General features: G+C 69.5%; 4 protein-coding genes, 1 long non-coding RNA gene and 1 other non-coding gene across 11 annotated transcripts; 5 read left to right on the forward strand and 1 right to left on the reverse strand.

Moving 5' to 3' along the window:
* The first annotated feature begins 154 nt into the window (after nucleotides 1-154).
* RPLP2 (ribosomal protein lateral stalk subunit P2) lies at nucleotides 155-2387 on the forward strand. Its single transcript, XM_058304919.2, has 5 exons — nucleotides 155-302; nucleotides 508-631; nucleotides 1098-1146; nucleotides 2068-2166; nucleotides 2270-2387. Exons 2-5 carry the CDS (start codon nucleotides 509-511, stop codon nucleotides 2344-2346), a joined length of 348 nt encoding a protein of 115 aa, XP_058160902.1. The 5' UTR covers nucleotides 155-302; nucleotide 508; the 3' UTR covers nucleotides 2347-2387.
* Nucleotides 1193-1326, forward strand: LOC111763631 (small nucleolar RNA SNORA52). Its single transcript, XR_002796466.1, has one exon. It is a non-coding gene; the product is annotated as a small nucleolar RNA SNORA52 (small nucleolar RNA).
* A 2202-nt stretch (nucleotides 2388-4589) lies between the features above and the next one.
* PNPLA2 (patatin like phospholipase domain containing 2) lies at nucleotides 4590-9785 on the forward strand. The gene is made up of 9 exons (XM_058304901.1): nucleotides 4590-4886; nucleotides 6521-6753; nucleotides 6937-7002; nucleotides 7745-7954; nucleotides 8195-8255; nucleotides 8360-8536; nucleotides 8619-8751; nucleotides 8845-8967; nucleotides 9037-9785. Exons 1-9 carry the CDS (start codon nucleotides 4700-4702, stop codon nucleotides 9293-9295), a joined length of 1449 nt encoding a protein of 482 aa, XP_058160884.1. The 5' UTR covers nucleotides 4590-4699; the 3' UTR covers nucleotides 9296-9785.
* An 878-nt stretch (nucleotides 9786-10663) lies between these two features.
* On the forward strand, nucleotides 10664-15879 carry CRACR2B (calcium release activated channel regulator 2B). Of its 6 annotated transcripts, none has more exons than XM_058304897.2 (10): nucleotides 10664-10899; nucleotides 12585-12784; nucleotides 12868-12979; nucleotides 13339-13522; nucleotides 13965-14111; nucleotides 14236-14326; nucleotides 14585-14677; nucleotides 14849-15015; nucleotides 15177-15248; nucleotides 15492-15879. In XM_058304897.2, exons 1-10 carry the CDS (start codon nucleotides 10677-10679, stop codon nucleotides 15673-15675), a joined length of 1473 nt encoding a protein of 490 aa, XP_058160880.1. In that variant the 5' UTR covers nucleotides 10664-10676; the 3' UTR covers nucleotides 15676-15879. The 6 variants fall into 6 exon arrangements, with proteins under 6 accessions (XP_058160880.1, XP_058160881.1, XP_071073989.1 ...); XM_058304898.2 differs by having other exon boundaries at nucleotides 14493-14677; nucleotides 15492-15631; XM_071217888.1 differs by having other exon boundaries at nucleotides 10833-10899; nucleotides 12540-12784.
* Nucleotides 15880-16570: 691 nt separating this feature from the next.
* CD151 (CD151 molecule (Raph blood group)) lies at nucleotides 16571-21699 on the forward strand. The gene is given in 11 exon segments (XM_058304918.1): nucleotides 16571-16663; nucleotides 17342-17567; nucleotides 18621-18682; nucleotides 19321-19419; nucleotides 19508-19643; nucleotides 19646-19698; nucleotides 19895-19969; nucleotides 20385-20489; nucleotides 20561-20719; nucleotides 20820-20906; nucleotides 21012-21699. Coding segments are annotated over 8 exon segments (756 nt in total). The 5' UTR covers nucleotides 16571-16663; nucleotides 17342-17567; nucleotides 18621-18682; nucleotides 19321-19338; the 3' UTR covers nucleotides 21072-21699.
* A 605-nt stretch (nucleotides 21700-22304) lies between these two features.
* LOC139439778 (uncharacterized) lies at nucleotides 22305-27229 on the reverse strand. Its single transcript, XR_011649822.1, has 2 exons — nucleotides 26394-27229; nucleotides 22305-22529 (listed from the first exon to the last, which is right to left on the reverse strand). It is a non-coding gene; the product is annotated as an uncharacterized lncRNA (long non-coding RNA).
* Between the last annotated feature and the right edge of the window lie 614 nt (nucleotides 27230-27843).

Here is a 27843-nt window from a genome sequence, read left to right on the forward strand (position 1 = left end):
GCTTTGTCCTAACGCCCCCCGGGTTTCGGGGCACATTCGCCCCGGCCGGCACGAGAAGCCGGGTCTGGAAATGCCTTCGCCTTTCGGGGCGACGCCTCGCCTAGGACAGGACGATGGCGTTCCCTCCGTGCTATTGGCTGGGCGGCCCGTTACGTCACCCGGAGGCGCCCTCCCGGGAGCGCCGCACGCGGGTCCCGGAGGCTTCTGGGAAGCGGTTTAACCCCGCCCACCGCGTCGGCGTCTTCCTTTCCCTCCTTGACGCCGCCGAGGTCGCACGCGGGAGGCCTCTCCGTCGCCGCCGAGTGAGTGTGGCGGCCCGGGGCGGGGCGGGGGCCCGCGGCGCGGGGCCGGGAGGGTGCGGGCGGCGCGCCGGGCCGCGGGACAGGCCGGTCGCCGTGGGGAGGCCGCGGCGGGACCCCTGGGCCGGGCCACGCGCGGCCTTCCTCGGCCCGTGGCCCAGGGTGGAGGCGGGAGACCAGCGGGTAACGCCGCCCCGCCTCGCCTCAGGATGCGCTACGTCGCCTCCTACCTACTGGCCGCCCTCGGGGGCAATACCTCCCCCAGCGCCAAGGACATCAAGAAGATCCTGGACAGTGTGGGCATCGAGGCGGATGACGACCGGCTCAACAAGGTAGCGGGCCCGGTACCCGCACGCCCGCGGGTTTGGGGTGGCGAGCCTGTGCCAGTGCAGGTCGTTATTTTCTACGTAGTTTTTCTGTGGTTCAGGAATAATCCCAAGGTAACAAGTGGGGTGACAGGCAAATTCTTGACCAGAGTGGCTTAGCAAGAGTCTGAAGACACAAGATGTAGAACTGAAGCTTATTAGTATTCACGGTTGAAGAACTAGTAAAATGCTAAAGCCTGTCGACTCGTCGCGCAGTCAGCATAACATATTAAACTCCCCACGGCAAGTCTTAGAAATCTAGTGTATTTTTTATCATCTCTCCACTTTTAAGAGTGTTCACATGTGCCTATAAAGATTGTTCTGCTGGCTTGGCAGTCTCAAAAATCTCAAAACATTTCTTGCCCTGTCTCAACTCCAGGAGGCCCAGTCAAGGCTTTTTTCTGGTAACTGCTGGTTCTGGTGTTTGTTTTAGGTCATCAGTGAGCTAAATGGAAAAAACATTGAAGATGTAATTGCCCAGGGTGAGTGTGTGAAGGGGGTTTTCCCAGGACTGCCTCAGGTCTTCTGGGGTCCATTCTAATCCCTGCTGGCCAGCCTGTGGCCTGCCAGGCTTCGCTTGTGGACCAGAGCACCCTAGAAGCCTGCCTTAGAGGAGTGAGCTGGCTGCAGTGGGCTCACACTGCGGGTGCTTCTAGACATGCCAAGAAACTGGTCTCCAGAGGGAGTCCTGTTCTCTGGATGGACTCCCAGTGGCCTCGCCTCTTGGGCTTGGCAGTGGCCCCATCCTAGCGTTTCTCTGAAGTCTGTGGTATTTTGGGAATTGTTTTGGCCTTTTTTTTTTCCCCAGGAGGTACCAAGGATTGAATCTGGGACTGGGTACATGTGACCCAGGCACTGAGCTACATTTGTTCCCCTGGTTTTGGGTTTTATGTAATCAACTCTCACTAATCTCATGAAAGGGATGAGGAGCAGAGTCTCGGGGTCCTGGGGTGGCCACGGGCTCCTTACCCCTCGTTTGCTGGGCAGATAATTTTCTGGTGATGTCAGGCTGGAGCTGCTGATCCTATTTAGAAGTAAGCTGCTGGCAGCTGTTCCCTTTTTTTTGTGCGTGTGACCTAGGCAAAGCCAACTCGAGAGGCAGCCGGGTCTGTGAGCCAAGGCAGTGGACCACAAGGACAGCAGGCTTGTTTCGTCTGCCTCGGGGCCCACTGTGGGTCTCGACTTGTTTTAGAAAGGATTCCCAGAAGCAGAGTGCTCAGATGAAAATTTTCCAGGGTGGGATAAGGGAAGAAAGTCTGTATTTGAGAGTGAAGCAAGGGGTCTCTGGGACGGTTGTGGGGTGGGGTTCTTCGCCAGGAGGAGGGCAGGGGGCCACCACCTAGATTTGTGTCTGAAGCTGTCTGGGCTCACCCGCAAGGGTCTTACCTCCCCTCTTTCTGCAGGCATTGGCAAGCTGGCCAGCGTGCCTGCCGGTGGAGCTGTGGCCGTGGCCGCCGCCCCGGGCTCTGCCGCTCCTGCTGCCAGCTCGGCCCCAGCTGCAGGTAAGTGGAGGCTGGCTGGGTGGGCTGGAGGCTGAGTCCCGGAACAGCTGTGTGCGTTGTGGTGGGCCTGTGGGCTTTCTCACTGCACTTTTCCCCTTTACAGCAGAGGAAAAGAAAGACGAAAAGAAGGAGGAATCGGAAGAGTCGGATGACGATATGGGATTTGGCTTGTTTGATTAAATTTCTACTCCCTTGCAAATAAAGCCTTTTTATGTACCTTTTGAGCTGCCCGTAAGCCCTCTCGGCGCCACTTCTACTTTCCTGGCTTCAGCCAGGCTCTGCCCCCAGGGCAAGTGTAGGGCTGACTCAGGAGCCTCGGGTGGTCTGGACACTTCAAGAGCTGATGGCAAAGATGGGGTATTGGACCAGGACTGACTGGGGGGGGGCAGGGTCAGCAGTCCCAGTTATGGCTCAGACTGGTAACCCAGGCTCTAACTTAACCCCTTGTGCTGTTTGGACAGGTCCTTAAGCACCCCTGAGCCTTCAGGGCAATGCCTGCCTCCCTGGCACATGGGGGGGTCACTAAGCAAAAGAGAAGGCAGCTGCGTCCCAGGATGTGGGGCACAGGGCAGAGGCTGGGGGCCCTCACATTCCAGTGAAGATTGCTCCTCCCCGGCTCTGGGTCAGCCAGGCCCGTCGCACTGCTGTCCTGGATGAAGTAGAGGATGGGATGGGCAGGGATCAGGCCTGAGGGCAATTGTCCAGAAAGGCAGCAGCAGGGCAGTGGTCCATGTGGGTGACTGCTGTATGTGGACCCCTCGTGTTGCCAAGAGGAGCAGGAGCTGTGGGTGGGGCATGCAGGGTGCGGGTAGGGATAAGAATGGGTGAGGGGTGGGGCTGGGGAGGCCAAGGCAGTGCGGCCCATGTCAGAAGGGCACCGTGGGGTAGGGGTGGCACCCACAGGATAGGCACTGACCTGGAGTAAGTGCCCAGCATTCCCATCCCACCCTGGGGAGTGCCTGCTGCCCAAGGCCAGGATTCTGGGAAGGGCTGCCTTGTTCTGGCTCCTGCGCTGTCCCTAGGGGCCTGGACAGCCGGCTTGTGTACCCAAAACAGCCAGGAGCCAGTGTGGAAATCAGGGCAGAGGTCTGCGCTGAGCCAGGCCTCCTTGGGGGGAAGGAGGGGGTGTATACCTTCTTGGGCCAGCTCTTGATGGTCACCCTGATGGGACCCCCTGCTACCCAGGCCAGCCTCGGGCGTCCCTGCTATGACAGGCTCCTCCTGGCACTCCTGACATGGCCTCCGGGTCAGTGGGCCTGCCAGGGAGTCCCCTTCAGACATTTGGTGTGTGGGGGGGGAATTTTTTATTTGCTTTTTAAAAAGCTTATAAAATGATTATAGTATGTAGCGTTTCCCATTCTAACCACTTCCAACTGTGCGATTCACTACTTGTTGGCTGCTGCCACCATCCAACCCCCACACTTGGCCACCACTCCAGTTGTGTGGCCCCTGCCTCACCCGCCCCAGCACTTGCCCTGAACCGGCCTCCCCCCGCTGGCTGACCCCAGGGCCTTGGCACGCGGTTAGGCAGTCTGGGTAGCCCTGTGCCTTAGCCTTGGTTAGCTGCCTCTTGGGAGCTCAGCTGATAGTCACCTCAGGGTAATCCTCCCACGCCGCCCAAGCGCCCTCACCCTTACCTCCTCTCCTCAGCTTGCGCCTAGGAAAAGGATGCCCCGCCCAGTTAGGGGACCTGGAGTGACCTCACTTCTCTGCCCCATGCCTGGCTCCCCGCCTCCAGCCCCGGGTCTGACTCCCAGCGGGTGCACAGCCAAGCCTGGAGGCAGGGGGCTGGGCAGCTAGACCCTCGAAGAGCCTCTTGCTTGGGAGAGTGGGGTGCAGGCTGGTCCTGAGTCCAAGCCGGGCTAGTCGGTGCCACAGTCCCGGGAAAAATGCGGAAGGGGCGGGAGGTGACATCACGGCGCCGCATCACCAGGGCGCGCTCTACCTGCTGGGCAGTTCCAGGTGCGGAGGCGGGAGGTGGGGGCCCTGCGCGCGTGGAACTCCCGACCTGGATGCTTTGGGTCTGAGTCGGTGGGTCTTGGGGTTCCCAGGAACCTGGGGGCTGTCGATGAGTTCCTGCCTCTGGGCGAGCTCCTCGGGGCCCCGGGGGTCGGTGTTGTGGGGGCCCAGAAGCCCGGGCGAGCCCGTCGCCGTCCTCAGACCTGTACGAACGCCCCCAACCCTCGAGCTCGCGGCGGCCCCACTCCCCCGGCCCACCTGCGACCCGCCCCAAGGCCCCGAGAGCGCGGGGGGCGGGGGGGGGCGAGGGGGGCAGGGCCCGCGGCGGGGAGGGCGGCGGGGCGGGGCCTCGGGGCCGCCGGTGGGCGCGGCCGTTCCCCGCGCGCAGGGACTGGACCGCCGCCGCCCCGCCTCCGCCCCGGCCGCTCACCCCACGCTCTTAACGCCGCCTCCGCCCGCGCCGCGCAGCCTCCGGGCCGCGGGATCCGCAGCCAGAGCCCGAGCGCCCGGCGCGGCGCCACCCTGCCCAGGCCGGGCCCCGCGAGCGCGCGGACGCGGGCCGGGCGCCGCCGCGATGTTCCCCCGGGAGACGACGTGGAACATCTCGTTCGCGGGCTGCGGCTTCCTCGGCGTCTACCACGTCGGCGTGGCCTCCTGCCTCCGCGAGCACGCGCCCTTCCTGGTGGCCAACGCCACGCACATCTACGGCGCCTCGGCCGGCGCGCTCACGGCCACGGCGCTGGTCACCGGGGCCTGCCTGGGTGAGCGGGCCGGGGGCCGGGGCCGGGCGGCGCGGAGGAGGGCCGGAGCGCGGCTCCGGGTGGGGGGCGGCGGGGGCTCCCGCTGGGCCCCGGGCCTGGCGGGCCACTTGCGGCGGGGCACCGTGGGCGCGGCCCGGCAGCACCGGGACCCCTGGCCCTGGACCCAGCCCCGCGCGCCGGCGGGGGCGGAGCCTGGTTTGTTTTGCTCCGAAGGCGCCCTGCGATTGGGCAGGGCGGGCGCGCTGCGGGCCGAGGCTGCGCCCACTGCCCGCCTCCCGGGCGCCGAGGGTGGGTCGGGCAGGTGCAGCCCACGCGGTTTCGTTGGAAAGAGAAAGAAAGTCGGGAGCGGGCCTGCGCGAGTTGGGGGAAGGGCCTCAGGCCGCCAGGCCGGTGCCAGCGGTCACTGTGTCCTGGGGCGACACTGCCACCGACGCCCTGGCCACTGGGCCCGGATTGGGGTGGCCTCCGCAGTGCCGGCCTGAGCGTCCCAGGGGAGGAGCGGGGCTGAGACCAGGGCTGGGCCTCGAGGCTCCCTCCCCCCTGTCCTGCCTCGCCCCCTTGGGGCCTGGCTCCCAGCCCCCGCCCACCCTGTTTGGCCCACCCCATGGCAGCAGGGCATTCCTGGCGCTCGGGTGCGGGGTCTGGGCGCTGGCAGCTGGCACCATCCCTGTGCCCTCCGCTCCCAGGTGGGCACAGGTGCTGACCCGGCACTCAGGTTTCCTGGGAACTCCTGCCCCGCCCCGCCGGGCACAGGTGACACAGGGTAGCAGGTTCTTGAAGGCTCCACCCAGCAGGAGCCTTCGCAGGACTCTCCTTACCCAGTCCTGTCACCTTTGCTCCAAGGGACGTGGGAGCACAGGTCAGCCTGAGGCCCCACCCCCTCCCTCTCCGTCAGCAGCACTGTGGAGGCCTTCAGTGTCCCCTGCCCCCCACGAGCCTCAGGACACACCTAGGCCCCTGGTACCCGCGTTGAGGAACGACCCCATAGCGCCCCCACTGCCAACAAGCCTCGCAGTGGTCGTGGGACCTCGGCCCACTGTGGTGTGGCAGCTAGCAAGTGGGGAGAGGGCTGGGTGCCGACTGCAGGGAGGGTGTCCTGGTGCCTCTCGCCCCGCCCGCCAGCTCTGGACCCAGGGTGGTGGCCCCCGAGGAGGGCATAGTCCTCTGCCCCTCCCCAGGGGCTTCCTGCCTCCTGGCCACTCCTGGGAGCTGCCCCCCATCTGGCTTCGTGTGGGCAGGGGCCGGGGGTGGACTGCTCTTGACTGCAGTGGGACACCGCTGTGCCGTTCAGGGAACGGGGCTTCCCACTGCTTCTGACCCCGTGTCCCCCGAGCCTGTGTGAGCCTGTGCATAGTCCATCCCCCCTCCTGGATCTGCCAAGTGGGTGAAGGCTGAGGCCGGTCGGAGCTGAGCCTCCTGCCCCGCTCCTGGGCTGGATGCCACGCCAGGACCCGTGACTCATGGGGACAGGCAGTTGGGAAATACTGGACAGAGAGCAGGTCCCCGCCCCCACTGGCCGTCCCAGGGCAGGTGACAGAAGTCCCAGTGGTGGGGACGCTGCGTGTTCAAGGCCGTCTTGAGCCTTGGGGAGGGGGCTGGCCCCTGGCCCCTGACCCCTGACCTTGCTGCCCCAGGTGAGGCTGGTGCCAACATCATTGAGGTGTCCAAGGAGGCCCGGAAGCGGTTCCTGGGCCCCCTGCACCCGTCCTTCAACCTGGTGAAGACGATCCGCGGCTGCCTGCTGAAGACACTGCCCGCCGACAGCCACGAGCGGGCCAGCGGGCGCCTGGGCATCTCCCTGACCCGGGTCTCCGATGGCGAGAACGTGATTCTGTCCCACTTCAACTCCAAGGATGAGCTCATCCAGGTGGGGCCTGAGCGAGGCCAGGCCAACCCCCCCACCCCACCCCCATCCCGCGTCCACCCCACCCGTCCCCAATCCCATGTCCACCCCGCCCCTGCCCCCATTCCGCGTCCTCCCCACCCTGCCCCCCATGCCCTGCTCACCCCTCACCCCTGCCCCTCACCCCCTGCCCACCTTTGCCTACAGGCCAACGTCTGCAGCACCTTCATTCCCGTGTACTGTGGCCTCATCCCTCCCTCCCTCCAGGGTGTGGTGAGTCCCCCTGCCTGGGTGTCCCAGCTCCAGGGGTGGCCAGGGGGCTAGACTAGTGTCAGGGCCGAGGAGGAAGCGTTCTGTGCCTCCACAGCCCCTCACGCCTGCGGGCTGCCTGTTGCCTCACTTCCCCGTTTGCTCAAGAGGCCGGGAGGAGACCACACTTCCTTAGGCTGCCCCATCCAGCCATCTGCGCCCCGCCCAGGCGGGCCTGGGGCCCTGCCCGTGGGTGAAAGGCCCAGAGGCCGCGTGGGGGCCGCAGCGCCTGCAGGGAGTCTTCACGGGGCGGGGCGGTCAGTGCCTGCGGGGAGTCCTCATGGGGCGGCGGGGGCGGTCAGCGCCTGCGGGGAGTTCTCACGGGGCGGGGCGGTCAGCGCCTGCGGGGAGTCCTCATGGGGCGGGGCGGTCAGCGCCTGCAGGGAGTCCTCACGGGGCGGCGGGGGCCGTCAGGTCAGCGTCTGCGGGGAGTCCTCACGGGGCGGGGCAGTCAGCGCCTGCGGGGAGTCCTCACGGGGCGGCGGGGGCGGTCAGGTCAGCGCCTGCGGGGAGTCCTCACGGGGCGGTGGGGGTGGTCAGCGCCTGCGGGGAGTCCTCACGGAGCGGCGGGGGCGGTCAGGTCAGCGCCTGCGGGGAGTCCTCACGGGGCGGTGGGGGTGGTCAGCGCCTGCAGGGAGTCCTCACGGGGCGGTGGGGGTGGTCAGCGCCTGCAGGGAGTCCTCACGGGGCGGGGGGGGGGCCGCAGCGCTACGTGGACGGCGGCATCTCGGACAACCTGCCTCTCTACGAGCTCAAGAGCACCATCACGGTGTCCCCCTTCTCGGGCGAGAGCGACATCTGCCCGCAGGACAGCTCCACCAACATCCACGAGCTGCGCGTCACCAACACCAGCATCCAGTTCAACCTGCGCAACCTCTACCGCCTCTCCAAGGCGCTCTTCCCCCCGGAGCCCATGGTGGGTGCGCGGGGCGCGAGGCCCCTCGGAGAGCCCGGGTGGGCGGTGCCCCTCCCCAGGCCTGCGACCTCCCGCCAAGGGCCGGGAAGCTGGGAGTGCTCTGCTCCCCGGAGCCGGGTGGGGTGGACGTGGGGGGCTGGCGGCGCGGACATTCACCCTCCCAGGGAGGTGCAGGGGCTCCAGGCGGCAGACCGGCCGTAGCTGGGCCCCCTGCCCCGCCTCGTCCATCCCCTGCTGCAGGTGCTGCGGGAGATGTGCAAGCAGGGCTACCGGGACGGGCTGCGCTTCCTGCGGCGGAACGGTGCGTGACGGCCCTGCACGGGGGTGGGGGAGGCGGCCGGCCCTGAGCACCGCCCCCTGCCGGCCGTGGCCACAATGACCGCCTGTTCCCCGACCCCCCCCCAGGCCTCCTGAACCGGCCTGACCCTTTGCTGGCGCTGCCCCCCGCCCGCCCGCGTGCCCCCGAAGACGAGGACGCGGAGGAGGCTGCGGCGGGGTCAGAGAGGGCCCGAGCCGAGGGCCCCCTGTGGCCTCCCGGGGAGGACCCCATCCTGGAGCACCTTCCTGCCCGGCTCAATGAGGGTGCGTGCCCAGGGCAGGGGAGGGAAAGCCGAGGCGCAGAGCGGGCTCCCCCCTCAACCGGCCACCCCCTGCCCGCCTGCAGCCCTGCTGGAGGCCTGCGTGGAGCCCAAGGACCTGCTGACCACGCTCTCCAACATGCTCCCGGTGCGGCTGGCCACCGCCATGATGGTGCCCTACACGCTGCCGCTGGAGAGCGCCGTGTCCTTCACCATCCGGTGCGGGGCCCAGGCGCGGCGTCCCTGGGGGAGAGGCACGGGGCGGCGGGCTGCAGGGGAGGCCTGCGCCCTGAGCGTCTCTCTCCTCCCCAGCCTGCTGGAGTGGCTGCCTGACGTCCCCGAGGACATCCGGTGGATGAAGGAGCAGACCGGTAGCATCTGCCACTACCTGGTGATGCGCGCCAAGAGGAAGCTGGGCAGCCACCTGACCTCCAGGTGGGCAGCCCTGCCCCATGCCCCGCCCCCCCGCCTCGGGGACCTGCACTCAAAGCTGCCCCCCCCCAGGCTGTCCGGGCAGCTAGAGCTGCGCCGCGCACGGTCGCTGCCCTCCGTGCCGCTCTCCTGCGCCGCCTACAGCGAGGCGCTGCCCGGCTGGATGCGCAACAACCTCTCGCTGGGAGACGCCCTGGCCAGGTGGGAGGAGTGCCAGCGCCAGCTGCTGCTCGGCCTCTTCTGCTCCAGAGTGGCCTTCCCGCCTGACGCCCTGCGCATGCACGCCCCTGCCGGACCCCCGCCCCCATCTCCCGGCTCGCCCACCTGCTGAGTGCCGCTCCCCGGCCTTCGCAGGCCCCAGGGCCCAGGTGCCGAGGGCCTGGCGCCTCCCCGCCCGATGAGGCGGGCCCCGGGGCTGGCCGAGACCCTGCACCGCCTGCCTTCCCTGCTGGCTCTGGGAGAGGACACGGCCATGGGCGAGGGGAGGAGGGGCGTGGCCCTGCTGCTGCCTCCTCAGCCATGCTCTCCCTGCCCGGAGTGGGGAGGGGGTGGTCTAGTCCCCTCCTGGCGGCCGGGGCCTCTCTCCTGCGCCTTAACCCTGTCGCCCCTCGCCGCCCTGCCCAGGCCTAGAGCTGGGGCAGGCAGGGGGCAGTGGGCGTGCCTGGGGGCTCCGGGACCCTCGGCCCCCACGCAGTCAGCACAGTATTACTCCCGAAGTCGGCACCTGCTTCTCCCCGCCAGGCTCTTCCTGTTTTGCTGAAGAGTGTGTATGAAGAATTATTTATTTTTGCCAGAGTAAAGGAAATAAAAGCCACAGCACAGCCTTGACTCCTTCACTTGAGGGGCTCCCACCCCTGTCCCGGGACACATGGGCGGCAGAGCCTGCCCCTTCCCTGGAGACCACCTGCCCCGCAGCCTTGCTCAGCCTTCCCCAGAGGCACCCCCCTTGGGCCCCTCGCCCTGCTGGCATCCACACAAATGCCCTTTAGCTGCGAAGGCCGTTTGGCTCACCCCTGGCCGGGCTCCCAAGGACAGCCAGGGCTGATGGAGACCAGAATCCTGCTAAATAAAAACCAGGGGTAGCGGCTGTGGCTCAATCGCTGGGCTCCCGTCTACCATATGGGAGGCCCTGGGTCCACGTCCCCGGGCCTCCTCGTGAAGGCAGGATGGCCTGCACGCGGCAGAGAGCCGAGTCACCAAGGTGACGCAACAAAAAGAAGGGAGACAAGCGAGAACACAGAAGAGCCTGCAGGGAATGGACACACAGAGCAGGCGGCAAGCTAGCCGCAAGGCGGGGTGGTATAACAACAAATAGGAATGCTTTCAAAAAGTAACTGCAGGCTCCCACGGGGCGGCTGGCCTGGGCAGGGGCAGTTGTGGAGGGGAGTGCTGGGGCCATGGGTCCGTCCTCCCTCTTTGTCCTGGGCATTTGAACAGGCCTGTGCCAGGTGCTCTCACTGTCACCTCCAGCCTTGCCGGCCAGGCACACGTGCCCCCCTTTCTCTCTGCCCCCATCTTGTCACCTGGCAATGGGGGATGAGGGTCTGGAATCTGGAGATGGGCAAGTGCGGACCTCGGCCCAGACGGGGTCGAGCTTGCTCTGGGGAAGACACGGTTTCCTGAATGTTTCCATGGTCCTTGGAATCTAAGGGGCAGGGCCAGGCCTCCTGGGGTGGGGTGGGGTGCTGGGTGTCCGCACTCACACTCGGGGCATGGGCGGCAGTGGCAGTGGTGGTCACAGCCCCGGAGCCAACAGTAACGGTCGTGGGGCTGCAAGACTGGCAGAGCCGGCTGGGCAGGTCCCCGTGTGCCAGTCTCCCCCCGCCCCCCCCGCCCCGGGTCTCAAGGTCCTGTCCGATAGGCCCCCTGCCTTGAGAAGGAAAAGCCTCGCTGGCCCGAGTGCGCAGCAGTGCGACGGGAAGGTGGCCCCTCCAGGTGGGTGCGGGGGGAGCTGGGAGGGGACACGGCTCAGAGGTGGGCATTTTCTCCTCTAGCAGGAGGCCCGCGCTCAGCCACTACCCGCCCCCCCATTCTTCCCCCCAGCTCTTTCCCAAGGGGTACCCTGGAGGGGAGAGGAAGGGACTCACCACCGGGACCCAAAGTCAAGTGTGTCCCCAAAGGGGCCGGCCCTCTGCATCCCCCAGCTCGCACACAGCGCCCCAGCGCCGCGTGCCGCGAATGTGCCACGGTTCCCAGCGCGGCCTGTTTACGCAGAAAGTGGGCAGCGCGGAACAGGCTGCGGAGCACAGGGCCGCGGCCCCGCGGGCGCTTCTGCTCCGCTTCCTGCCCGGCTTTTCCTACTCGCGCTTTTCGGCGCCTGGAGTCAGGATCCTGGCCCTGCTCCGGGAGGGCCCCAGGTCGCCGCCAGGGGCCGGGGGTCGGGGGGCGGCGGCTGCGCCTGGGGTGTCGGTGCGGGACGGCGGGAGCGGCTCGGGGCCCGCGGCCCCTGGCCGCGCGGTCGCGGGTCTGAGCCGGGGCGGGGCTGCCGCGCGTTTCCGGGAGAGGCCGCCCCGGGCGGCAGGTGCGGCGGCCCGGCTCGCAGGTAGGCGCCTCGTGGGGCCGGCACCCGCGCCCCCACGCACACGCCTGTCGGCCGCCGGAGGATGCGCCGGCCCCGCGTGGGTCGCGGTGGGGGACGCTGGGGGCCCTGGAGGCAAGCGACGGGGGAGGCGGCCCCGGGGGTCGCGGGGGCGCCGCAGCCCTTTCTCTATCCTCCCCCGGCCAGCCGCCCGTGCGGGGTTCTCCCCGCCGGGTAGGCGACCGTGTGGCCTGGAGGGGGCTGGCCACGTCCCCGGAGGCCCCTCTTCTCCCCCGCGGCCTCCCAGACCCGCGCTTCTCGGAGATGGAGCGCCCCTTCCCCCGCAGGAATCCGGGTGGAGGCCGCGGGGCGGGGGGCGGGGGGTCACGGTGCTGGGGAGTGGCTTTGGGAAATCCGGGACCGGGGCTTGTGGGAATGACAGGTGGCTCTGACAGGGGCGGGGCGTCCTGCAGGAGGCGGAACAAGGGCCCTGGTGCCACTGGCAGGGCCGTTTGCGCCCAGAATGGGGGGGGTGTGTGTCTGCCATGGGCAAGCGGGAGCCCCCAGTGCCCCAGGCTGGGACCCTGAACCTGCACCCTCCTGGGAGTAGAGGCCTGGGGGCCTGGGAGGAGCTCACCCCTAAACTTACTTCTCCCCCTAAACTCCATCCCCTCCCGGCCCGCAGGCTGGAGGCTGAGGGCAGCTCTGGCCACTCAGGGGCTGGGGGCTGGCCAGGGTGGGCAGAGCACTCTTACCAGGCGAGCCTGGGCCAGCCTTGCCTTGGGGGCCTCGATTCTGCCAGGCGCCCCTCATTTTCCACCCCAAGCTCTTCTATATCTAGCCTGAGACTGGGGGTCCCTGGGCAGCTCTCCCTGGCTGGGCTCCTGGGGGCAAGCAGTGCCCGGTGCCCCCAGGCCGGAGGCTGCCCCACCCATCCAGGGACACCCACCCTGCAGCACTCCCACCAGTGGGCAGCACCCTCCTGACCATCGCCCCCCTCCTGCCTGGCCAGAGGGTGGACCCAGTTTCTGTCACCCACTCCCCTATTTCTTCCAAGCTCTTCTCAGGCCCTGACCACTTCTCCCCACACCTGGCTCCACAGCACCAAACGGCCGAGGCCCGGCTGCCATGGCCAGTCCCGGGAACCCTGGGGCTGAGGAGGCCCAGGAAGAGGAGGGGGAGGAGGAGGGGGGCTCCGCGGGGCCCCCGAAGCCCCAGCCAGCCGTGCTGGAGCAGGCGCAGGAGCTGTTTCTGCTGTGTGACAAGGAGGCAAAGGGCTTCATCACGCGGCACGACCTGCAGGTGAGCCCCCAGTCCCGGGACACCCCTGCCCCTGCCCTGCACCCCGGCTCTGGCCCCTCACCCTGCCGTCCTTGCCCGGCCAGGGCCTGCAGAGTGACCTGCCCCTGACCCCCGAGCAGCTGGAAGCCGTGTTTGAAAGTCTTGACCAGGCGGGCACCGGCTTCCTCACCCCACGCGAGTTCTGCTTCGGCCTCGGTGAGCCCGGGCCTGCCCAGCCCCCCGGGCACGCCTGCCTGACAGACTTCGGGGGCCAGGGCCCGGCTGCGGCACTCTGAGCCCCTCCATCCCTGGGTGTAGGTCCACACGGATGCCCCAGGGACCCCCTCCTCAGAGGCTGTGCGGGGCAGAGCTGCCCACACCGCCCCTGGCACAGGTCCTGGCAGGCCGGGAGGCCTGGCGCCAGCCTCCGCTCCCAGGGCAGTGGGGCCGGAATAAGGAAGGAAAACAGGAAGCTGGACCTGGAGGGGCAGGATGTGGGGGGAGGGCTGAGCCTGAGGGAGCACCGTCGGCCGGGGCACCAGGGCCCGGGTAACCCCTTCCTCCCGTGCCCACAGGGAAGTTCGTGGGGGTGGAGCCCACCCTGGGCGCTCTGCCCTCCGGGCCTCTGGAGGAGACCTTCGAGTCGGGCTGGTGCGATGTGCAGGGCCGGGGGGCCTCCCTGGAGGAGGACGAGGACGAGGACGAGGAGAGCTTCTGCGCTGCGCTGGAGCGGCTGGGGGTGGCCCGGGTCCTGGGCGAGTGAGTCGGTGCTACCCCACTCTGCCCAGTTCCCTCCACTGCCGTGTGTCCCTCCTGCCCTGTCCCCAGGGGCCAGCTATTCGCTGTCAGCTGCAAGCCTCTGGCACAGGCTGGCCGTGATTTCCCACAGAATTTGCATTTCAGGAGGCAGCAGAGGTGGCTGCGGCAGGGGTGGCGGGTGGCGCCAGGAGCGCGGCCCCGCGCTGGGGCGCGGCCCGGTGTACACACGACAGCTCGCCCTGACGCATAGCCACGCACACGCACAGACCTCGAGTCAGGGGATAAAGCCCACGCGGGACCCAGGCCATGCGGCGGGCCAACGCGCCGGCCCTTCCAGGGCCGCTGGGGCTCCTGGGGGCTTGCCCTAACGGGGCGGTGGATACCCGGGGCTCAGGCTGCCCTGGCCGGGGTGCGGCCTCAGCCCCCACGCGCCCCCCTCCAGGCAGCGGGCGGTGCGAGCGCTCTGGGCCCAGCTGCAGCGCGAGCGACCGGAGCTGCTGGGCTCCTTCGAGGACGTCCTGATGCGCGCATCCGCCTGCCTGGAGGAGGCGGCCCGGGAGAGGGAAGGCCTGGAGCAGGCGCTGCGGCGGTGAGGGCTGGGGTCCGGGCGGAGAACGGGGACCCGGCGGCGGGGCTGGGGGGGAGGGGCGGCAGGCCGGGGCTTTGGTGCTGGGGGCCCCATCTGCCGTCTCACGCCCCCACTTCCCCCGAAGGCGGGAAAGCGAGCACGAGCGGGCGGTGCGGTGTCTGTACGAGGAGATGGAGCAGCAGCTCCGCGAGCAGCGCCAGCGCCTGGGGAGACAGGTGGGGCCCGCACGCCCCGCCCCAGCCCCAGCCCACCTGCCTCCCTGGCGCCGCCGCCTCCGCACTGGGTACGCCGCGAGGGCTCCACCCCGGCGGGCCCAAGCGCCTCCCATTCCAGGGAGACCCTTCTTGGCCTATCCTCATCCGCCCGCACGCACTTCTCCAGCCGGCCCCGCCCCCGGCTCGTGTCCCTCCGCGAGGCTCCTCGGTGGGGCCCGGTGGTCCACAGAGGCTCAGGACCCCCTGCGCCCGTCCCAGGACCTTCCGCGGCAGGAGCGACGAGGCCGCCTGGAGCTGGAGCTGCAGAGCCGCGAGCAGGAGCTGGAGCGCGCGGGCCTGCGGCAGCGGGAGGTGAGAGGCTCCGGCCCCGGCTCCCTTCCCATCGTCATCCCCACCTCCCAGGTTCCTTGGACCCTCGTGCCTCCGTGTTGTCGGCCCCAGAACTGCCGGGAGTCGGGAGAAGCGCCGCCCGCGGGAGTGGGGGGCGCCCCGCAAGCCTCGCTCCCGACCCCGACCCCGCAGCTGGAGCAGCAGCTGCAGACCCGGGCGGCGGAGCAGCTGGAGGCGCAGGCGCAGCAGGCCCAGCTGTGGCGCACCAACGAGGCGCTGCGGGCGCAGCTGGAGGGCGCACAGGAGCAGCTCCGCAGGCTGGAGGGCGCAGCGCGGCGCCGCGTGGAGCCAGCACCACGGTGCGCGGGGCTGGCGGGGGACGCACCCGGGGCTCTGCGCTGGTCACTTCTTCCCCATGCTTTCCCCGTGCCCGAGTCCACAGCAGGGTGGCGGGGGTCCCTTGGCGAGTCCCGGGGCGCCCAGGAGCCCCCTGCGGCCGCGTCACCGCCATCCCCTGCAGAGACGTGGCGGCGGTCTCGAGGAACATGCAGAAGGAGAAGTGCAGCCTCCTGCGGCAGCTGGAGCTCCTCAGGTGTGGGCAGCCCCGGGCCGGGCCAGGGAAGGGGGCTGGGGGCACCGGGGGCTCCCAGCTCCCGCACCTTCCTGGGCCGCCCCTCTCCCACTGGGAGAAAACCCTTCCCCGTCTGCCCGTCACCCCTCCCACTGCAGCCCTTGCCTCGCGCCTCTCTCCTGGTCTAAGGGGAAAGACCCGCACTACCCCCCAACAGTGCCGCCTCTTTGAGATGCAGCTCCCCTTAGACGCCCCCTTCCCCAGGGAGCTAAACACCCGGCTCCGGGACGACAGGGACGCCTTCGAGGCCAGGAGGCTGGGTGGTGCCGGCAGGAAGGCTCTGGCCTCCGGCCTCCCGCCGGGGTCGGCCCGCTGCTGCTGCTGCTGCTGCTGCGACTGGACTCGTCCCCCCAGGCGCGGCTCTGGCCACCTCCCCAGTGCCCGCTGACCAGGGCGCGACTCGCTGGGCGTTACCTGGAGAGGCTGTCCCCTGGTGGGGTCACCTCATGGCTGGGGGCTGCCTCTCAGGATGCCGGCTCCCGCCCGTGGCCTCCTGGCCGCCTGGGTGTCCAGGTCTATGAGCCCCCTCCCCCATCAACCCCATCTCTGTCCAGCAAGAAAGTCTTCTGCCAAATAAAGCCCAATGACCGCCCGTGTCCGCGTGGCCTTCTGCGCCTGGGAGCCACACAGCACGTGTGACCCACGTGAGATGTGTGTGGCTCCAGCACGATATGTCCCTGACACTCGAGTGACATGTGCGCGGAACCTGTGTGGCACAGACCCCCGCCGCAGTGCCTGTGTGTCCCCTGAGCGTCCTGCCTGGAGCCCTCGCCGTCCCTCCGAGCCCAGACCTCCCCGGCCCTCGCAAAGACCTGGGTCCTGGGGCCCGGGAGCGGTTCCCCTTGTTCCCGGCAGGGGGTGGCCTGCTCCACCCCCCAGGGGCGCGTCTGAGCCCCGGACAGGGCCGCCCCCCAGGCGGGGTCTTCCCTTCTGCATCTGAGCACACCAAGCCCCCCCCCCCCCCCCCCCGCCCGTCCCCGTCCCCGCAGGTGGCTCCCTGCGCAGGGCGGGGCGCGGGGGGTCTGGAGGAGGCGGGGCCCTGGCCGCAGTCCCCTTCTGCCTCTCTCTGCCTCTCGTCCAAGCTCTTCGGTGTCGGGGGGCGGGAGCGGGGGCGGCCCCGGCTGGGCTGTGAGCGCCCCCGGGATCCTAGCTCGCCCGCCGGGCGCCTGCACCGCGTTGGGTCTCCAGTGGCGCGCTGTGGTTCAGACCTGCCCGGCGTCTGCGGTCCGGGGCGGGGCGGGGCCTGCGGGGCGGGGGCGGGGCCTGCGGGGCGGGGCGGGGCGGGGCTTCCTGGCAGCCCCGGGCCGCGCATTCTCGGCCCTGGGAGCCGCCGCCCCCGCAGCCGCCGGCAGGGCGCTGACTCGGACGCGTGGCCGGTGAGTGCGCAGCCGGAGCAGGCCGGCCGAGTGGGGGTCCTGGGCGCTGCCCGGTGCGGGGCTCGGGGGAGGCCGCGCCCTCCGGATCCGGCCGCAGCCCCGCCGCAGGGAGGGAGACGGCGCCGTGGGGGTGGGGGAGCGCCTCTCGGGGCCCCGGGCCGGTCTGGCACCCCCGCGTCGGGACCCGGGCCCTGGAATGCGGGGCTCAGCAACCCCCTCGCCGCCCTCGCCCTCCTTCCTGGCCGCAGGCCCGCCCACCGCCCCGTGAGAGTGGACGGGCCATTGGCCGCGCGGGGTGGCGGCGGTGGTGACCTCATTGCGGCGACCGGGGTGGGGTGGGGGCTCCAAACGGGCCGACTGACGCGGACTCGGGGTCCCCCTGCTTGGGGCCTGGCCGCCGGGGGTCCCTGTTCAGGCTCCGGCCTCCGGGTGGGGCAGCTCAGCCCCGGGCCACCCGGGCTATTTCTGGCGGGCCGGCTCCCAGGGGCTTCCCGTGGGCCGGGCCTGTGCCAGCCCCACCCACGTCCGGACACAGTTCGGGGCTCGGGGGTCTCTGTGGGCCCCGGCTGGGGTGGAGGTGGTTGCCCGCACCCGGTCTGGGCGTATTGTTTTCCTGGCGGCTGGAACAAAATATCCCAAACACAAACTTAAGACAGACTTTTTATTTCGGTTCTGGAGGCTAGAATTTCTAGGTCGGGGTCCCTGCGCCGGTGGAGCCTGTGGGAGACCCTCCCGCGCTTCTTCCGCCCCTGCTTGGGCTGGTGGTACCTGCACGGCTCTGCACGCCCCCAACGTCTCTTCCCACAAAGACGCCGCTGGCGCCTGGCTAAGGACCACCTCCGCGGGGTGACCTCATCCTAATTCTATCTGCAAGGCCCGGATTCCAAATAAGGCCGCGATCGAGGTGGGGGTCAGGGCCTTAACTCAGCCTCTTACAGTGGAGGAGGTTTAGTGCACCTGTCAGTGAGGGTGCCCACTCCCCCAGCTCAGGGAAGGAGTGCCCCCCCAGCTCAGGGATGGAGTGCGCCCCGCCCCCCCAGGTCAGGGATGGAGTGCCCCCCCAGCTCAGGGATGGTGTGCGCCCCCCCAGCTCAGGGATGGAGTGCCCCCCCCAGGTCAGGGATGGAGTGCCCCCCCCAGCTCAGGGATGGAGTGCCCCCCCCAGCTCAGGGAAGGAGTGCCCCCCCCAGCTCAGGGAAGGAGTGCCCCCCCAGCTCAGGGATGGTGTGCGCCCCCCCAGGTCAGGGATGGAGTGCCCCCCCAGCTCAGGGATGGTGTGCGCCCCGCCCCCCCAGGTCAGGGATGGAGTGCCCCCCCAGCTCAGGGATGGTGTGCGCCCCCCCAGGTCAGGGATGGAGTGCCCCCCCCAGCTCAGGGATGGAGTGCCCCCCCCAGCTCAGGGATGGAGTGCCCCCCCCAGCTCAGGGATGGAGTGCCCCCCCAGCTCAGGGATGGAGTGCGCCCCCCCAGCTCGGGGAAGGAGTGCCACCCCAGCTCGGGGATGGAGACCCCCCCCAGCTCAGGGATGCTGTGCGCCACCCCCCCACCCCCCCACCCCCGCACAGCCCCTCAGGTTAGTGCTCGGTTGACAAACACCCCCAAGCCTGCTGGCCTCTTCCCAGGCTGCAGCTGCTGCTGTCTGGTGGGGGAGGGGTGGTGCAGGTCAGGAGCGGAGGCCCTGGGTGGGGCCTCCCGGAGGAGGCTGGAGGCCCCCTCCCAGGATCCCACTGTCCGGAAGTGTTGTCCGCCTCGCCCAGACTGACCCCGGGCGTGGCCAGTCCTCTGCCTCCCTGGTTCTTGGCCTGGCAGGGTGGGTGCAGGTGGGAAGGGATGCATGCTTGGGCCTGTTGCCATCCCCTGGGAGCGGACACTGCCGCGGTGGCCACGGGAACGCTGGGGCGGGCCTGCACGGCCGGCGCTGGCCACCGTGATTGGTGATCTGCCCCCGCCCCTCCAGCCGCGCCTTCTGGAACTTCCGTCCACCTGCCTCTCAGAGGAGCCGCCTCCGCGCCGAGCCTGGTGAGTGCTGCGGGGTGGGACAGGTCCAGCCCTGGGGCCGGCCTGTCTGGAGCTCTGGCCCCAGGCACCCATGCCGTCAGCGCCCTCCCGCCTCGGCCGCGCTGCGGTCAGCGGCTGCCGCGGGCCCTCGCATGCCCCATGCCCAGCTGCGGAGGGCGGGCCTGCGTTCCTGCTCCTGGCCTTCCTGAGTGATTCACGCGGGGGAGGAGGAGCATCCTCCCCTCGCCGCCCCGGGCAGAGGCCTCCACCTGCCGGCCAGGCGGGCAGCCCTGCCCCTCAGCAGGGGAGGCCGAGCCCCAGGCCACCCCACTGGTAAAGGTCTCAGAGCAGAACCAGCCCCCTGCCCCTCCCCGGGGCCAGTCAGTTCCTGCCCATGACGTGGGGCCGAGGGAATGCTGGACGGGCCTGCGTGAGCTCCCGTGGTGCTGCAGGGCGCCCAGCGGGCTGAGCCCGTGGTGGGTGGCGTCCTGGCTGCAGGGGGGCAGGGCTCCCAACTGCCCTTCCCAGCAAGGGACTCCACAGGAAGGGCCTCAGTCCTGGTCGCCATGGAGACCCCTTCTCCAAGCCTTGGGGTCCCCTCCTCCAGTCCCATCAGGGGCCCAGGGCTGCGTGCCCCTGACCACTCCCCGCCCCCTCAGACCCTGCCAGACCCCAGGATGGGCGAGTTCAGTGAGAAGGAGACGTGCGGCACCGTCTGCCTCAAGTACCTGCTCTTCACCTACAACTGCTGCTTCTGGGTGAGGAGGGGTCCTTTGCCCCCCATCGCCAGCATGCCCCTGGGTCTCAGTGCCCTCACCAGCCGGGTGGCCCATGTCCCCTTCCCAGCTGGCTGGCCTGGCCGTCATGGCCGTGGGCATCTGGACGCTGGCGCTCAAGAGCGACTACATCAGCCTGCTGGCCTCAGGCACCTACCTGGCCACAGCCTACATCCTGGTGGTGGCCGGCATCGTCGTCATGGTCACCGCATTCTGGGCTGCTGTGCCACCTTCAAGGAGCGGCGGAACTTGCTGCGCCTGGTAAGCAGGGTGCCGACCGCCCGGGGGAGGGGCATGGGGGCTGGGCAGGGGTCTCGCGCACCCTGGTCTCTGCTCTGCTCAGCTGGGGGTCTGGGGGCCTGGGTCCCCGCGGAGGGAGTGCCTGCAACAGCACAGGGGGCGTGGTGGCCCCCGGCTTGGGTGCCCTGCCCCTGCCCAGCCTGGCCTCCCTCCCCAGTACTTCGTCCTGCTGCTGCTCATCTTCCTGCTGGAGGTCATTGCTGGCATCCTGGCCTACGTCTACTACCAGCAGGTGAGGTGGGGCGCAGGTGAGGAGGGGGTGCAGGTGAGGCGGGACGCAGGTGAGGAGGGGGTGCAGGTGAGGTGGGGCGCAGGTGAACATGGGGGTGCAGGTGAGGAGGGGGTGCAGGTGAGGCAGGGGTGCAGGTAAGGCGGGACGCAGGTGAGGCGGGACGCAGGTGAACATGGTGGTGCAGATGAGGTGGGGCGCAGGTGAGGCGGGGGTGCAGGACACCGATGACTTCTGCCATCGGATGACGGGCACCAGGGGCCACACAAACTACCACCTGCCCAGCCCAACCCAAACCCCCTCCCAGCTGCTGGCCGACCCCAACTCCTCGCAGCTTCTGGGCCCCTCCTGGGGCTCCTCCAGCACCTGCCCCTGCACCTGGGGGGCTTAGATTTTGAAGCTGAAATCTACTCCCCAGCTGAACAGAGAGCTCAAGGAGAACCTGAAGGACACCATGACGAAGCAGTACCACCAGCCGGGCCACGAGGGCGTGACCAGCGCCGTGGACAAACTGCAGCAGGAGGTGGGTGGGCGGCAGGGGCGAGTGTGTGCCTGGGGGGCGGCGGGGGGCTCAGCCCTCCCTTCCTGTTGCAGTTCCACTGCTGCGGCAGCAACAACTCGCAGGACTGGCGGGACAGTGAGTGGATCCGCTCTGGCAGGGCAGGGGACCGCGTGGTCCCGGACAGCTGCTGCAAGACGGTGGTGACCGGCTGTGGGCAGCGGGACCACGCCTCCAACATCTACAAGGTGGAGGTAGGCCCGCCCCTGCGCGAGGGGCCGCCAGGACAGGCCTGGGTGGACGGGGTGGCTGGGCGGGGAGGGCCGTCTGGCAGCCTCGGCCACGTCCCCCCAGGGCGGCTGCATCACCAAGCTGGAGACGTTCGTGCAGGAGCACCTGAGGATCATCGGGGCTGTGGGCATTGGCATTGCCTGCGTGCAGGTGCGGGGATGGCGGGGGGGGGGGGGGGGGGGGGGGGGGGGGGGGGGCGCGGGGGCACGGGGGAGGGGGGCGGCCCCAGCCCCGCTCACCCAGCCTGGCCAGCAGGTCTTCGGCATGATCTTCACCTGCTGCCTGTACAAGAGCCTGAAGCTGGAGCACTACTGACCGCAGCCAGGGCTGCCCGCGCCAGCCGGGAGCTCAGCTTCTTACCCAACTACTGAGCTGGGAACTACTGACGGGAGGGAGCCAGAGGGCCCCAGGTCCCCCACCCCCTTGCAAAGGAGCTTGTGTGCTCACACCTGGGCCCGGGCCCGGCACACTGCCAAAGGGCTTGGGCCGGTGGCCCCCGCCTCCCCAGAGGCAGCGCCAAGTGCCTTTCCCTGCACCCCAGTGTCTTGGGCTGAGGCAGGGCTGCACCGCACCCCACCAGCAGGGCATGACCCTGACAATGAAGCACTCCTCACTCCCACAGACCACCTGGGATGGGGTCTCAGGCCTTGGGTGCTCCTGGCCCCTGGGACCCTGGCCCACGTGGTCTGGCCCTCAGCCCCTGCCTCCAGCTGTTCTCCCATGGTGGCCTGGCCCTGCAGCCACGGCCAGGCCTTGGCGCCCCTGCCTTGCTTTCCCTGCTGCGCTGGGCGTGGTCTGGAGCCGGCGCCCTGCCTGGTGCCTCCCCCTTAGCCTGTCGCCTTGCTGGCCTGGGATCTGCCGGTTTTATCCACTGCTCTACCCCACGTGCTTAGAACTGCTCTGCCGTGCAGTGGGTGCTCAATAAACGCTTGTGGAACCGGCAGGTGAGCCTGGATGAATTCACCGTACTTCCAACAGAGGCACCAGCGTCACCCCACCTTCCCTTTCTGTGACACGGAGCCAGGGGTACATCCCCGGGGGTCCAAGCAAGGCTGGGGCCCAAGGCAGCCACTCGGAGTTGATGTCAAGGGCTCAGGCAGGGAGCATGGCTGGGGATGGGAGTAGAGGCCTAGAGGGGGCCAGGGCAGTGTGTGCTGGGGCCTGCTGTGGCTTCCAGAGCTGCCTCCAGGCACTGGGGGGCAGGCTGGGGCAATGCAGCCCGCAGCCCACGGGTCTTTGGCTTGGGAAGGAGGGGGCCGAGATGGGTGTCTGGAGGTGGGAGTCAGGGCTAGGGGAGTGAGTGCTGGGCCTGGAGGAGCAGCCAGGGCTCAGCCAGCCTCCCTCCCAACTCTGGGGAGCAGCCTGGCTCCCCAAAGGCTCCGCCTGTACTCCAGGGCAGGCCCTGACCTCCCCTGCACCGAGTCCTGGAGTGTCAGGTGCCCAGACAGCCCCTTGGCCTGTCTGTGGCACGTTCTGCCTCTGCCGGGAGGGCACCAGGCACACACGTTGCACGGAGCCCACAAAGTCACCACAGCTCAGGACCTCACCTAGGCTCTGCAGAGACCTTTACTGTGCCTTCCAGGGGCGCAGCCCACCCACCCACATGGCCGCGCTCAGGCATGGACGCTGACGGGGCTTGTTCACGGGGTGGTCAGCTTGGGTGGTTACTTCTCCAGAGGAGCATAGTTGAGCAGCTTCTCGATCAGGTCCACGTGGGCTAGCAGCATGCGGCGGCAGCAGTAGCGCTTCAGGCCCAGCGCGTCCAGGGCGTCCCTGCGGGCAGGGGGCAGGTGGTGTGAGCACCTGTGCACAGGCCACACACCCCAGCGACTCACCCTGCACCACTGCCTCCTCTCCCCCCAGCTCTGCTCCTCAGCCCAAGGGGCTGCCCCCTTCCCACCCCCTTTTCTATCTCTGCTTCTGCTCTTCTACCCAGAGCTTGGTGGTTTTTGGGGCTTCCAGAGTACCTGGGGGTGCTTAGAAGCCTAAGACCTGAGCCTGCCCGGCATCGATGGTGCCAATTCCTGAGGCCCCCACACTTAGCAGCCTCCCTGTCACACAGGAAAGCACATCACCGCGGCCAGCAGACCCCAGTGGTCTCTGGCCAACGAAGGTGCCTCGCAAAGGCCACGTAGCTGCCGAGGGCCTTTCCCCAGCTCTGCTCCCCTAAATCGGAAAGATGCCTTCCCGGGGGCCACACCTCCCACTTCCTACACCAGTCAGAAGCCAGGATTTCCCTGGGACCTGGCGTTCTCAGCCACCTTTGAGTCTCCAGAACACCCCCACACCATCGGTTCCAGGGTGCAGACGGCTGCTGGGGAACGCGGGGAGGGAGAATGGGCGGTCCCCTGCCCGTGCCGCCCGGGAGGGGGGGACCAGGGCAGAACCGCCCACCCCGGGGCCCCGCCTAAGTGCCCAGCCACGTTCACTTTCCTCATTCATCTGACATGTGCATCCCTTGTACGCGGCCCTGGGCTGCAAATGTCAGGACACAGGGCTGTCTACCAGGGGCCAAGGGGCAGAGCTTGAGACGTGCCGCCAGGCATTCACTGCAGAGCTCAGGGCCAGGAACGGAAAAGGGCCACCGGAGACCCTAGCCCGGGGCTTGTCCTGCACCTTAAAAGGACCAGGGGTGGGTGGGGTGCCCATTCCAGGTGGAGGGATGGCAGAAGTGGGGAGGTGGTGGGGTTGGGAGCGGGTGCCAGGCAGGTGACAGAGGCCGGCGGGCAGGAGCGGGCGACGAGGACGCTTGTGACTCGACAGTGACCCACGGGGAGGACACCCGGAAATCCCCAACGCCAGTGGTGCCAGGCCCAGCTCCTCTCCTGTTCCCTGAGAGAGTCCGGAAGGCTCGGGCGAGGAGACCCCGGGGCTGCCCGCCCCGCAGCCGGGACCCGGGCGCCTCACCCTTCGGTGTACTCGGCCTGCAGCAGCCCCAGGTAGGCCTCCCACTTGTTGCCGACGATCTTGCCGCAGGTGAAGCAGCGCACGGGGATGATCATGGCGGCGGCGAGGCGGGCAGCCCTCGGCGGTGACCCTCCGGCCGCGCTCGACGGCTCTGCCGGCACTTCCGCCCGCGGCGCGCGGGGAGCCAGGCCCCGCCCCGGGCGCGCCCACTGGCGAGGGGGGCGCCGCGCCTCCGCCCCCGGCGGCCTCCCCTGTCCCCGCCGTCAGGGTTCCGCCGCCGTCGCTCCCCGCAAGGCGCGCTTTCTCTGTACGGGGCGGGCGCTCCCCGGGGCCCGCGCGGCCGCAGCGGGAGCAGCCGCCGCCCCCCGGCCACGGCCTTGGTACATTCCAGCGCTACGGCGTCCGAGCGGGGCCGAAAGAGTGGCGCTCGCGTTTCTCGTGCGGAGAGTGACAGCTGCGCGGCGGGAACCGACGGGCTCGCAGGTACCGCCCCCCCCCCCCGCGGGCCGAGGAAGCGCAGCGGGGTCCCGCGCCCGCCGGAGCCCCGAGCCGAGCCGGACCAGGGTGGCGCGAGTTCGAGCCCCGGAGCCGGCCGAGCCGCCGCAACAAGTGGCCTTGGGCGCGGGGGTCCGGGCGGGCGGCGAGGGGCGGCCTTCCCGCCTCCCCTCCTGGCTGGGCCGGAAGGGATCCCCCCCGGGCCGCCCCGCAGCTCCCCGGGCCGCCCCGCTCCCGGTCCTGAGTTTGGGGTGCCGGGCCCCGACGGGGAGGGCGGGGCGAACGCGCGGGGGCGCCCCCAGCCCGCCTCGACCCGCCGGGTCGGGGCATCCCCTCCGTCCCGGGGAAGGGGCCCCGCCGGGGCTGGGCTGCGCAGAGGCGCCTCTGAGGGCCGGGAAATGCCCTTAGGGCCGCACCTCGAGGGCGAAGGAGCCAGCCCCCCCCGTGAGGGGACGGAAGGGCCTCAGAGGGGACAGCGGGGCGGCCTCGGGGCGCACTGGGCAGGGCCGGCTGGTGGGAGAGCACGGGCTAGCCGGCGCGCAGGAGGCGGCGGGTCTGCCCCATCCCGGAGGATTTGAAGGGAAGGGGTGGGGTGAGCTGGCAGCCGCACGTGCACGTGTCTTGCTGTGGCCCTGGCTGCCCGGGGCAAGGGGCAGTGTGCCCTGAGAGGCAGGGAGGGCTCCCTGGAGGAGGTGGCACTGGCCCTGGCAGGGAAGAGGGCTGAGAGAGGAGGACTCCAGGCTTGCTGGCCTCGGGGCATCTGGATGGTCCCGGCTGGGGCGGGCCCTGCGTTGGGTCACTGCCACCCAGCCTCGCCCCAGGTGTCAGCTGGACCCTGGCCTTAGGGCGGCGTGGGAGGGGATGGAGAGTGTCCCGGGGCCTGGGGGCTGCTTCGGTTGCTGTCTGCCTGGATCGGTGCCCTCAGCCTCGCCCTGCCCTGGGCATTCGCCACCCCCCACCCAGGCCACGTGCAGAGCCACGAGCCGAGGCCACTTCCCTTCCTGGCCTCCCTCCCCCCAGGCTGACTGGACGAACATCCTGTCCCTGGCTGGAGGGGCAGGAGAGGGGCCTTGAGTCACAACAGCCTTGGGTCAGCCGGGCGGAGGCTGCAGAGGCCGCTGGCAGCTGTGGAGGTGAGGGCGGTAGGGAGCTCTGGTCAGGGATGCGAGCTGGCTGGGCCCGGGGGGTGGGGTTCGGAGGGCCTCCTGGAGGGGGGGGGCAGCGCCCATCCCTGCGCTGGCCTCTGGGCAGCTGTTTACTTGGGAGAGTGCGGGGAGTGAGCCTCCTGGGCCAAGCTGACATTCCTGGAATTCTGGCACTCCTGCGCGGACGTGCGTGTGCGTGTGCGTGTGTGTGTGTGTGTGTGTGGATCTGGGGGCGGCGTTGGCCTCCTCTCCCCGGATTTCCCCGGGGAGGCCATGGGAACTACCCAGCTGCTCCCGCCCAGCCTGCGCGCACACTCCCCAACACGCGTGTGCTTAGAGGGCCCTGGGGGCACTTGCTTCACCCGACCTGGACTGTGCCCGCTCAGCCAGCCCTGCTCCGCTGCCCCTCCCACGCGCCGCACTCAGCCTGGGGGGGGGGGGGGCGTGCGCCGCGTGGGGGCGGAATCGCGGGCGGTGGGGATGGAACAGGGGCCGGGCCCCCCTCAGGGCAGGGGGGTGGGCGAGGAGAGCGCCCGGGGGCCCAGGGCGCTGGCCGGGGCTGGGGGCTGTGGTGCCCGCAGGGTGCCTGGGTGCCTTCCTCTCCTGGAGGTGTGGGTGGCAGCATGGAGGGGCCCCTGGGCGGGGCTGGGCAGGGGCCCAGTGGGGCAAGGCGCTGGCTTTCTGAGAATGGGGCATCCTGCTCCCCTGGTGGCGGTGGTGGGGGCACGAGGGTGAGGGCTGCACTCACGTGGGGTTTGGAACCCGTTGACCGCGTTTCCTGCCAGCGGTCATGTCAGGGCAGGGGACAAGGGGAAACCAGCCATGGATGTTTCTAGCCGCAGCGCCCCTCCCGCCCTGCCCTTCAGTGTTGGCCTGAAAACTGCCACTGGGGGGGGGTGTGGGGCCGCCTGGGGGAGACCTTGCCTCCTGGTCCTGGCTCATGGCCTCAGTTTCCCCACTCGCAAAGCTCGGTGGGACCGGAAGCTGCCCACTGTGCATATCGCCCTGGCCTCTGCCCGCTTGGGGGTGGGCCCCCAGGGACCGGATCTCCTGCGCAAACCCCAGCCTCGCCCCCCGCGTGCCCTCAAACCTTCCCGTTCCCGGCGTCCTCTGCGCAGATGTGTTCCCACGGAGGCAACTTCTCACGTTCCACGAACACACATGCTCTCACGCACGCGCGACCTCAGGGCTGGGGGTGTGGCCGCGAGCCCCCATTAACCCCTCCAGTGCTGGAGCCGGCCGAGCAGCTCTCCCCTTCCCCTGAGGGTGCTGTGACCCGAGCCACGGGGGGTCCCCTCCGGACCACACACCTGCTCACAGGAGCTGGACACGCCCGCAAGGGCTCCCTGGGCCCGGGCGCTGGGGGGAAAGCCGTGAGCTGCGAGGCTTTGGCCGAAGTGGGCTGCCTGATGGCGGTCTGGACGCGCCTGGGCTGGCCGCACTTGGAGATGTCCCTGTCGCCGGCCCTGCGGCCTGGGACCCTGTGGCTGCTGAGGCCAGGGAGGACTGCCGCTCTGGAGGGGTCTCGGTGGCGGGGGGTGGGCACCCCGGTTCGCACGTGGGCTAACCCCAGGGTCCTAATCGTTACCCCTCCTCTCCCCCGACGCGAATTCCCTGCAGAGGGGGGGATGGCGGGGGGGCGGCAGGAGAGGCGCCTCCTGTCCCCCACTTTGTGGCCCCTCCCCCTGAGCTGGGGGAGATGTGGAGGGGGCTCCTCCCTGCCCTGCCCCCACCCCAGAGGCCTGTGGGGAGGGCGAGGGGCCAGCCCTCGCTGGGCCTGGGTCTTTGCGGGGCCCCGCCCCCAGAGCGCCCCGGTGGGCGCGGGCCGGGAGCGCGGCAGGAAGGCGGACACCGCAGCCCTGTTTGTCTTGGCCCCGCTCTCCCGACTCCTCAAAGACGCCTCAGAGCCGGCGCAGCCTGGGGGGCGGGGGGCGGGGCCGGGCCTGCTCCCCGCCCAGAGCTGCCGGGGTCGCAGGCCGCGCGGCTGCCCCAGAGCTGGCCCGGCCACCGGGGAAGCCCCTGCTAGCACGCGCCTTGGTCTGGCCAGGTAGGTGCCCGGCCGCCCCGGGCTCTCAGGGGTGCTTCATTCCTGGTCCCCCAGGCACTACCCCCGTGCCTGCGGTGTGCACAGCTCTGGGGTGCGGTGGGATGGGTCCCCGCCAGCCACCGAAATGCGATGTGAGAGGAGGGCCCGGAGGGCTCCTGGGAGGAGGAGCTTGAGTAAGTTCAAGTTCAAGGCTGAATAAATTGCCAGCCTTTGGAACTGTACACAAAACTGGATTTCCTCTTTTTATTGGGAAAAAACAAAGCCTCGTGACGCGCTCCCACGTGGCCATGGGGTGCTGGGGGGGTGGGGCGGCCGCCCTCCTGGGACCGGGCTCTCAAGTGGACGCCGTGACCCCTGTGCTAAACGCCTGCCTCAGCTTTAAACTGAACTCGCCACAAGGCGAGTGGAGAAGTCGGAGCTGCTGGGACGGCGTCCAGAGGTCCGTCTCCCCGTTCTCGTTCGCCGCAGGGGCCCCCGTCGCGCTGCGCACACC

The sequence above is a fragment of the Dasypus novemcinctus genome, chromosome 10 (assembly GCF_030445035.2).
Source record: "Dasypus novemcinctus isolate mDasNov1 chromosome 10, mDasNov1.1.hap2, whole genome shotgun sequence".
NCBI classification, from domain to species: Eukaryota; Metazoa; Chordata; class Mammalia; order Cingulata; family Dasypodidae; genus Dasypus; species Dasypus novemcinctus.